Source organism: Nanorana parkeri, unplaced genomic scaffold (genome assembly GCF_000935625.1).
Source record: "Nanorana parkeri isolate BGI_ZX_2015 unplaced genomic scaffold, ASM93562v1 scaffold204, whole genome shotgun sequence".
NCBI lineage: Eukaryota > Metazoa > Chordata > Amphibia > Anura > Dicroglossidae > Nanorana > Nanorana parkeri.
In genome coordinates, this window is record NW_017306472.1 from 1131322 (window position 1) to 1142454 (window position 11133).

At 49.5% G+C, this 11133-nt stretch overlaps 1 protein-coding gene across 1 annotated transcript in view; it reads right to left on the reverse strand.

Moving 5' to 3' along the window:
• Positions 1–4417, reverse strand: part of LOC108786344 — a 79148-nt gene extending 74731 nt beyond the window's left edge. The window contains exon 1 of the mRNA XM_018555609.1: positions 4286–4417. Within this exon, the coding sequence (XP_018411111.1) occupies positions 4286–4354 (69 nt within the window). The 5' untranslated portion in view covers positions 4355–4417. The remainder of the gene's footprint in view (positions 1–4285) is intronic.
• Between the last annotated feature and the right edge of the window lie 6716 nt (positions 4418–11133).

Consider the following 11133-nt stretch of genomic DNA (forward strand, 5'->3'; position numbering starts at 1 on the left):
TAATATCAGTAAAACATTATTATTATCATCATCATCATCCTGCATTACTATTTTGCCTTAGGCAGCCACCTCTTTATTTTAAGGGACCCTCCGTACCGTTAATATCACCATGTTTATTCCCATCACGCAATTACACCGGAGTCTCCCAGGACTCATCCACACAGGGGTTTTTTTTCTTGGCATGCAGCAGCTGAATAATGCAATGATCTGGGTTTTGCTGTAACCTTTCCTGTGAGGTAACAGAACAGATGGCTATCACACGTACTGAAGCAATCACACATTATCTACCGGCAATGTGAAGTCACTTCCAGTGCCATGCAATAAAAGTGGGTGTGGCTAGACACGCATACATAGGGTGGGTGGGGTGATTAATGGAGTGGGCGTGGTTATAACTTGGAGATAACTTGGCCTGAAGGCACCGCGGTCACATGTTAATGCCGGTGTTGAAGGGCCAATAAACCTAAAGACTAAAACAGACATTATTTAACCGAGCTGCCCCTGTAATGTCCCTGTCCTGTCCCTGTCTTGCCCCTGTCCTGTCCATGTCTCTGTCCTGTCCATGTCCTGTTCATGTCCCTGTCTCTGTCCATGTCTTGTCCTGTCCTTCCCCTGTCCATGTCCCTGTCCTGTCCATGTCCCTGTCCTTCCCCTGTCCATGTCCCTGTCCTTCCCCTGTCCATGTCTTGTCCCTGTCCATCCTATGTCCCTGTCTCTTTCCATGTCTTGTCTATGTCCCTGTTCCTGTCTCTTTTCATGTCTTGTCCATGTCCCTGTCCTGTCCTTCCCCTGTCCTGTCCATGTCCCTGTCCTTCCCCTGTCCATGTCTTGTCCCTGTCCATCCTATGTCCCTGTCTCTTTCCATGTCTTGTCTATGTCCCTGTTCCTGTCTCTTTTCATGTCTTGTCCATGTCCCTGTCCTGTCTTTCCCCTGTCCTGTCCTGTCCATGTCTTGTCCATGTCCCTGTCTTTCCCATGTTCCTGTCCTACCCCTGTCCCTGTCCTGTCCTTCCCATGTCCCTGTCCTGTCCTTCCCCTGTATCTGCCCATGTCTTGTCCCTGTCCCTACACAATGCCGCATACCTGGAATCCGAGATGAGCAAAATAAATTGTATCTAAAGACAGAACTTATTTGTTCAGTTTTGGATATATTGGTGAAGGGTATAGAGCCCCTGTTGGATTTTGATTGCTGTTTGTGACCCCTCTTGTGAACCCTCTCTATTTGTCCTTATGACTATTGTCACCAGGAGTGAAACTGAGGGAAAAGTCAACATTCTGAGTTGTCACCCGAACAAGAAAGGAAAGATGAACCCTGGCATAAGCAAATATCATCTAAACACAAGCCATGTGTATTCTTCCTGAATTCTTGGTGAGCTTTGTGTATTTCCTGGAGCTTGGAGCTTCCTGCAATCAAGACCGGTCCCTCCTTGTGCAGGGGGACGGGTCTTTTCTCCGCCCCCTCCTGTAGCTTTCTGCAGGCAGCCTGTAGTGGGTGGAGCTTGCTGGGTCCTTCCCACAGCACTGCTCCCTCTCCTTGTGCAGGGGGACTGGTCTTGTCTCTGCCCCCTCCTGTAGCTTTCTGCAGGCGGCCTGTAGTGGGTGGAGCTTGCTGGGTCCTTCCCACAGCACTGCTCCCTCTCCTTGTGTAGGGGGACTGGTCTTGTCTCCGCCCCCATCTGTAGTTTTTTTTGCAGCAGTCTGCAGTGGGTGGGGCCTGCAAGGTACCCTCCCACAGATTTGCTCTTTGCACAGGGTGACGTGCAGCATAGTGATAACACCTCCGCGGGCTTGTAAAGGTATTTGCTTCTTAAAAAGTGGATTTATATCCTTTGTGGCTCTTGTGGAATATATTGAAATGAAAGTTTAGGCATGTTGGGCGCTATATAGCATGCGGCGGTAATGAACAAGTTATTGCAAAGCGGAAGTGCAATATAAGAATATAAAAGAATATAAAAAATAGTGATCCATGTGCTATGGCAGCGGTGGGTAACTCCGGCCTTCCAACTGTTGTGGAACTACAAGTCCCAGGAGGCATTGCAAGATTGACAGTTACAGGCATGACTCCCAGAGACAGAGGCATGTTGGGGTTTGTAGTTAAAGCACAGCTGGAGGGCCATAGTTTTGCCCATCCCTGGTCTGTAGCATAGGTAAGAATGACATCCTAGTTGGGGTTCCATTATACCGGAATGGAAAATCAATAATCAATGGATGAAGAGCTATGGACACCAGAGCAGAGCGAACGGACCCCTTGCCGCGGTGATGTCACCGGTTTCTGGTACACGTCACGGCTGCCTTCATTGGCACTCCGGGCTAGCCTTGGAGATGGGGGATCTGCATGCCCATGTGCATTTTCCAAAAAGCTGATATTCCCGGAGTTCCCCAGAAGGCTGCTCTCCTGCCGAGTGAAAAGGACCCTCATTACAGACTCTCATTGTGACTCATCTGCCCCCTGCTGTTAGAAAACATTCTCTCCTTCACAACTTCCCACCATGCAGAGAGAAGCCGAGCAAAGACTGGAGCTCCTAACCAAACTATACACAGTGATAACGCAACGCCATACATTGTGATTTCATTTGCTGAGAACAGAACTCCATGCAGATATACACACCAGCAACGAATGCAGTTATATATTGACTAATCATCATTAAATGTACTTCTACATACAGCCAATGTAACTGAACCTGACTACCGGCCTCTTACCATCCCCCTGCACAGCAGCACTCAGAATGGGAGAGGGTGGGGCAGCACAGACAGCCAATCAGGTGTCCTGCAGTTCACATATGCTGTGAAGTGATTGGCAGGCAGGAGGAGAGGCAAGAAAGCCAAGCTGCTGAGCTTGCTGCTGCTTCTTCAGGCTTTGGGCGGAGAGCTGACCAAACTATATTGGTTAAAAGGAGAGCTATGGGGTCAGGGCTTTTCCCCATAGTTCTCCTAAGGGTCACAGGAGGACACAAGCTAGCGTCCTCCCGCCACCCAAAGCTCAGTATATCCTGAGCTACAGCTCGCGGTATACTGAGACCGGCGCAGCCGGGGTGGACCGCGACATTGCTGTCGAGATCCACCCAGCTGCGTGATTGACAGCTGGCTCTGCCTATCTAGAGGCAGAGCCAGCTGTACCCGCCCCCGTCGGTTCCGCCAGATAGCGCTAGAGGATCGGAGCGGGGAGGGGGGGAATGCCTGCAGGGAGCCGTGAGTGACAGTTTCATTCACGCAAAAAACAGTAGATCCCCCTGCACTCCTTACAGCGCTTCCGGTCCAAGTGATAATAGTGGTGCTCGCAGTGACAACCACGGATGGCGCCGTGCACAGCAGTCAATGAACAATAAAAATCACCAGCACTCTGTAAATGAAATTAGAAAAAAGTCGATTTATTTGGACTAAACTTCACACATATCGCATAATCCAACGTTTCACGACCACGCAGGGTCCCTTCATCAGGGCCGAAATGTGACAAGATTCATTCACGCGTCGGCTCAGACTATGAGGTGGAGTGATTTTCACTCACCTCATAGATCAGCAGGAGCTTACGAGAGATGCAGCTACAAAGGTGGCGGGGTAGCAGCACTGAGCACACTTTTCTGTCCCCTAACGAATGCCTTAATTGTCCCATTTATGAGCCTCTCTCAGCCAAAAACAGCTGACACCATAGAACAAAAGGCAAGTTTAATGAACTGGCAGCTCTCCCAAATGCTGGGCATTGAGCAATGCTTTGACATACGTGTATTATATGTGAATGCTGTCGGTACATTTTATGGTCTGACCTGTATTTTAGCTCTATGACCCATCCGGTTCTTTTCTCTAGGATTGTCATCTCTGGTCTCACATGAGGCCTTTACCATGCACAGTGCAGGAGCCTGTCCCAAGCCCCACGTTGTGCCCATTCTGCACTTCATTTGGGGCTGGACTTTCAGAGAAAAGTGCCCTGTGGGTTCTGGAGAGGCCTACACGGTCCTAGAAAAGCCTGGAAGATCACAGCAGATAAGCAAACAGCAAGCAGGCCTCCCCCCCTCCTTCCACTGTATTCAACCACCGGCTTAACTTCCCCCAAACGCCTTAAAACCCACAAAAGGTATTATATCTCAGAATTAATAATGCAATGCACGCAGCGGACCGGCACCGCGGCTAATTATAGCCCACGCCAACAATATAACACAAGCACTACCGAACCCCAACCGAAGCCTTCTGCTACCCCCAACACCCCTCGAAAAAATTAACACAACTTTTTATTTTTTTACAAAAATTTTCATTCTTTTTTTTTTTAGAAAAAAAAAACCCTTTTTGAAGTTACCTTGAGTTGGTAGGGCTGGATCTCGCTCAGGCTCTGGTTCCGTAACTTCTTGGTTAAAATCTTCAGCATTGTACAAAATCCCGAAGAGGAGGAGGAGGAGGAAGGGGTTAAACTCTCATTTACACACGCACTCACGCTTACACACACAGAGAAGAAGAAGGAGAAATCTGCAGGCTGCAAAAGCTCCACAGGCATTTATTATTATTTTTTTGTTTCTTTTTGGTTCTTTTTGTTGTTTTTTGTGTTTTTTTGTTTTTAGACACGTACGCTTCTTCCAATTCGAATGCAAAAAAAAAAATCCCTTTGGAGCGACGAAAAAAAAATTGAAGGAAAAAGTTGCCCCTTTTTTAAAAATGTTTTAGGTTTTCGTAGAAGGCTTGCATCCACGACCGTGCAGGATTTTACTTGGTGTTACGCTTAGGCGCTTCTCCTTCGGCATCACCCCCTCGCCACCTTTACTTTGTGCTCAGTTCTTGGCTTTAGGCTGTCCTGTGAGCGGTGTGGAAGTCTCCATAGCTTCTCACCCATGCACACTCCTATCACACACATTCACACACACTGTCCCCTCTGTCTGCAGAGCTCTGTGTAACTTGTAACAAACAGAGGCCTCGGCTCTGGCTCCCATTGGCTGGCCCGGGGAAAACTGTGTCACTTTCAGGAGGCCAGCCCTTTATTTAAAGGGAAAGTGATAGCAAGCCGGGCTAGGCGTTTTTGCAGAGAGATGAAGTTCGGTCCCTCCCCCTCTTTTCCTGTACAGCCCAGGGAAGGGAAGGGAGGGGAGGGGGGGGGAGAGCAAGCTGCACATTGTCATGGGGGAAAATTAGTAGTGTGTTCTTCGTTAGACACCCTTCAACGCTTTCTTCCTTTAGAAACCCAATCGCTGAAATATAATTGAAGCTTTGTAAAAATTGGCAAGCTTTGGAAATCTGCAGTTTTCACTTAAAGAATATCAGGTGATCCTGCTGCAAAGGGCACCTTCTGTTATGGGTGCCAACTGTCTCCCGGTTGTGCTCTCGTGTCGTGTTGTCACCTCATCACACGTACCCCTGGGAAAGCACTGGAAGTCTTTGGTTTGTATCCCAGCCAGGACATTATTTGCTTGGAGTTTGCATGTTCTCCCCGTGCTTGAGTTGGGGTACTCCATCTCCCCCACCACACACACACTCCAAAGACATGCTGGAAGGTTAATTGGCTCTTGACTAAGTCGGCCTTTTGGCTAACATCAAATGTAGTACGGGGTCCTCTTCGCTCGGTGGTTGGCTTCAAGAATGGGTCCGCCTGGTTTCAGCAAGGTGGACATGAGGGCCTTGCCCCTGCCTGGAGCCTTGTGCCCTGGTGGGTCAGGGAAGGGCCCTATCTTTTTAGGAGATGGTCAGTTTGACACTTTTTTGTGTGTGTTCACTTGCACTTTTTTTGTTCACATTGGTGTCTAGAAGGGATGCACCGATACCGATACTGGTATCGGTGCCGATACCGAGTATTTGGGCGAGTAGTCGTACTTGCCCAAATACTCCGATACCAGAACCTCCGGACAGAGGAAGATTGCCTCTAACAGGCAGTGCTGTAGGGGCACACGGAGCCGGCTTCCCGAACAATCAGGAAGCTGGGTGGCAAGTAGTGACCCTCCTCCCGTCTTCCTGATTGGCCGGGAAGCCGGCTCCATGCTGATTGGCTGGGAAGCCAGCTTCCCAGCCAATTAGCATCAAGCCGGATAATCAGGAAACCGGGAGGAGAGTCATTACCCACCACCCGGCTTCCTGATTGCCCGGGAAGCCGGCTCCATGCCAGTGGAAGCACTGGTATCGGTACCCGAAAGCAAAATATCACTACTCATACTCATACTCAATCCCGAAAACAACGGTATCGGTGCATCCCTAGTGTTTAGTTTTTGATCATGCACGGCTGGCTTCAATAAAAAAAAAATCTGCTGTCATCAGTGTTCAGGAGGGGAAATCTGCCGCTGTTTTGACCTTATGGTAAGAAAGGGTAGCTGGAGAGTACCTTGCACGAGTTGATGCGGGGTTCAAAGGTTCCTGGCTAGGGGTTAAGGAAACAGAATTCAGCGTCCACTCACGCAAGAGTGGGAGGTCAGGAATCCTTCCTTTGGTCCGGGATCTGGAGGATCCCAGTGCCTCCTGATTTGAAAGGGACTACCTGATCTGATCTGTTCATGGGCTGGGAAGGCAGGGAGCCCATCGTTTCAAATGCCCGCCAAGAGTGGTGCCCTGGGGTGCTCATGAAACATTATGGGTTTGGGACCCCAATGTGTGAAAGGCATTGAAGCCACTTGCTTTTTCTGCACATCGCCCCTTAGGCTAGGCCTTTTGGCTAAGACGAGGGCCTAGCCATAGTCCTGCAGTTTGGCACCTATTTATTGTTCTCACTTTTGTACATGCACTTCACTTTTTATATGCGTGTTTTTTTTACTCCACAGGATGGAGGATGTGGGTCTTTGGGCCTGCCCTGAATACTAGGGGAGATCGTGTGACCATTAGGTTCCTTCCTCCCCTGAACTGGGGGTGTCCTATTTGGAGGAGCCCCCAGCCTAGTTCTCAGTGGTCAGCTTTGACTGACCTGGAGAAATGGATCCGCCTGGCCAGGTGGACATGAGTGCTCTGCCCCTGTCAGGAGTCTTGTGCCCTTGGGGAATCAGGGAAAGGTCCTGTCTCTTCGGGAGATGGAACACTGAGACACACCCTAGTGCTCACATGCATTTTTTTGTTCACTGTGGTGTTTAGTTTTTGTGCACCCAAAGCAGGCTTTAAAAAAAAGTGAGATGGGACCTTAGATTGTAAGGTCCTTGAGGGCAGGGACTGATGTGAAGTGCTGTGTACATTGTCAGTGCTATGTAAATACTAATAATACATGGATCCCAACTGTCCTTTATTCAAAGGCACTGTCCTTTATTTGGAGGGACTGTCCCTCTTTTGGAGCCCAAATCTCTCTGTCCCAATTCCCTGCTGAGTTGTCCCTTGTGCCGCTTGTCCCTTAAGGTCTTTAAAAAATGTACTCCCACATTACCAGAAGTGTTAACCTTTCATTCAACCTCTAAGTCAGCGGTGGTCAACTTTTTTTGATATAGGATATAGCCCCTGACATCACCAATGGGGCAGGCACAATATTCACTGAATGTAATGAGACTCACAGCTGTGAAAGACTGCAGAATTACAACAGGAGATGGTCAGAGACTACAGACATGCTACAAGAGACAGCCAGGGACTATGGATATGCTGTAAGAGATGGACAGAGACTACAGACATGCTACAGAGGGTGCTCAGTATCCTGACATATCTTCTAATAGGTATCACAGTGGCTTAGTGGTTAGCCCTTTGGCCTTGTCAGCAGTGGTGTATTTAGGTTTTATGCTGCCCTAGGCAAGACTACACTCGGGCACCCCCAATCTAAATTCGCCTCACCCCTTCCTGTTTAAGACATTTTGTGTAACCTGTCAGTCGCTGGATACAAAGTGCGCCCTGTATCCAGCTTCTGTCAAGTTGCGTTAGTTCGTAGCGTAGCAGGGAAGCCAGGGTCTCAGGTGGGCTTTAAAGGATCTCTTGTGTGCTATGCCGGGTCTCAGCCTCAGACCCTGCAGAGCCCACCATAGATCCACATAACCCTCCTGAGATCCCACCATAGTTCCTGCAGACCCCGCACAGCCAACCACACACCCTGCATAGCCCACCACAGACCCTGCAAGCACATCACAGACCCCGCATAGCTCACCTGAGACGTTTTAGAGCCCACCACAGGCCCCGCGTAGCCCATCATAGACCCCGCATAGCCCACCTGAGACCACCACAAAACCTGCAGAGCCCACCTGGGACTCTCAGGTGGGCTGTGCAGGATCTATGGTGGGCTGTGTAGGGTCCCTTTCCCTTCACACATGTGCTGCTCCACTTACCTGAAGCCCCCCCAGCCAGCCTCCGGGTCATCCCGCCATCAGATGCTGGGGAATAGGCAACCCTGAGCCGCCCACAGCTCTTCCGGGAGCCGCATTTCACTCAGCCTCGGGCCAGTCCCACCTCCGGTACCGCCTCGACCCCTCCTCCACCCCGCATCCGGTCCCACCTCATCCTCCTGCACTTGGCAGCTTTCTCAGGCTAATTTTCCTTATTAGGCAGCCGAGGCTGCCTTATTCTGTGTGGCACGGCTCGCTGCACCGATTTGGGGGCAGTGTTTTGCCGTCCCCCTGCAAAGTGCCGCTCAAGGCAAACGCCTTGTGTGCCTTGCAGTGGATACACCCCTACTTGCCGGTCAGGACATTATGTGCATGGAGTTTGCATGTTTTCCCTGTGCTTGCGTGGGTTTCCCCTGGGTACTCCCTGTGCTTGCTTGGGTTTCCTCCGGGTTCTCCATAGATTGTTAGCCCCTTGAAGGCGGGTACTGATGTACATGTGCACTGTGTAAATTGTCAGCGCTATATAAATAAATATAGAAGAACAGGCCAAACATCGGTGTGATTATGTGCTTGTGTTTGCTACGAAGCTCATGGGGGACTATTGCAAGGAAGCTCAATTCACATGTACTGGTCCCTTAAGCGCAGGATATTAAATCCCTGATCATGTCCACGCCATATGCCGAGAAGAAGCGTCCTTACACGACCAACGCAGCAATTGGTTTTTCTATTGAACGTGAAGATTGTGGCCAAGATTCGGGGAGGGAGGTTGGCAGCTGGAGCCTTTATAGAACAACAGAAGACGTCAATACAACTTTTGTCCCAACGGCCCGGTCTCTGGGGATAGACGGCATTATAATCCTCTCCTTGGGAGTTCAGTACGTCCTGCGGTGACAATACCCGGCTTATAGAAGACCATGGCGGGTCCAAGGAGGTGGGCCGAGGCTGGTGCAGCTCGGGGCATTCTGCAGAGCGGGCAAGGAAACTAAAACTGGGAAATTGTGAATAAAGGACAACTGGAGGGGTGCAAGGTCACTCCAGGAAACAGTCCTTCAGAACTGGATGCACAGTCCTCTCACCCCACTGAAACAATACACAATATGTGTTCCATGTGGAAGGAGTCGCAGCCGGGCTGAATAATGTTCAGAACAAAGAGCTTCTTCTAAATCTTGGAAACATTTTGGCAACAAACAAAATCTATCCACAAGACAAAAGATATCGCAATGCTTTAAAGCACAGAAAACTTTCATTCAAATAAAGTTCTCAATAGCCACAAAGCACATAAATTCACTTTGGGTTCACCAAATGTCAATGTGAACCCAGATATTACCTTGTGAAATTAGCCATAGCCTGTGCCAAGAGCAGAGCTGTGGGAAGGGACCCAGCAGGCTCCGCCCACTACTGGCTTCCTGCAGAAAACTACAGGAGGGGGAGGAGACAAGACCAGTCACCCTGCACAAGGAGAGAGAGCAGCAGTGAGCGGTCTTTATTACAGGAGAGGGCGGAGACAAGACCAGTCACCCTGCACAAGGAGAGAGAGCAGCAGTGAGCGGTCTTTATTACAGGAGAGGGCGGAGACAAGACCAGTCACCCTGCACAAGGAGAGAGAGCAGCAGTGAGCGGTCTTTATTACAGGAGGGGGCGGAGACAAGACCAGTCACCCTGCACAAGTTGAGATAGCAGCAGTGACAGGTCTTTATTACAGGAGAGTGCGGAGACAAGACCAGTCACCCTGCACAAAGAGAGAGAGAGAGAGCAGCAGTGAGCGGTCTTTATTACAGGAGAGGGCGGAGACAAGACCAGTCACCCTGCACAAGTTGAGGGGGGGGGGGGGGGGAGGCCCCCCCCCCCCCCCCCCCATGAAATGATGGCAGATAGCACAGGAAGCAAAAGCTTCTTTGCTATCTGCAGGTTCTCTTTTTTTAGTATTCTGACAGCTGCTGACGTCAGAATAAACAACAAAAAAAAACCAGCATAGGAATGCATAGCTAGATTGCTATTGGCTATTTTAATTTGCAATATCCAATAGAAGAGGACCTGATGGAAAAATTCAGGTCCCCCTCTGCTGATTGACAGCAGCAGTGGGCGGGTGCAATAGCTAGTTTGCTATTGGATATTGCAAATTAAAATATCCAATAGCAATCTAGCTATGTATTCCTATGCTGTTTTTTTCTGACTGATGGCGGCCCCCGATGTCAGAAAAAAAAAAACAACACAGAGCAGGGAAAGGTTTACTCTGCTCAATCGAGCAGAGTAAACCTTTCCGGGAGAAAATGTTTCTCTCCCGGGCGGCTGGGAACCGCTATCTAATAGCGGGAGACTCCCGGAGCGTCCGGGAGAGTTGGAATGTCTACCTGACTTTTCTCTACTGTAGTTAGGCAACACAGCTTGGTCACAGCCACACCTCCCAAATTGTGACTGGACAACCAATGAGCAGCATTAGGCTGATGAGGTCATCTCTCTTCTTTTTCCTCCTGTCACCATGTTCCTTGTCAGCTCATGTGATTGCAGGACACCTTATTGGCTGCTAGTGCCGCCCCTACTTCTTCCAGTCCGTACAGACAATTACAAGAGGCGATGATTACAATTGAATTATTATATACAGTATGCATTTAGTGGTGTTTTGTTTAATTTGGCTTGAAGTTTAGGGGCCCATTCACACCAGCCCGGGCCACTGCAGTGTGCCAAACACACGATCGTTAACACGCATTATGTCACATTTTAAAGTGCGTACCTGGTACTCAGCAATATAAAGGCAGGCACGGAATTTGAATTAGGAGTGCATGTAACAACCCTGCCTACTGCAGCAACGGGACTCTTATCAGCTCTCTGTGTGGCACTCCTGGAAGTGTCAATTTTTGCCATGGGATGGTCACAAAGTTATCTTTGGGCAAAAAATCGACACTTCCAGGAGTGTCAGCCAGAGAGCTTTCTGGGCCAACAACGGTACCAG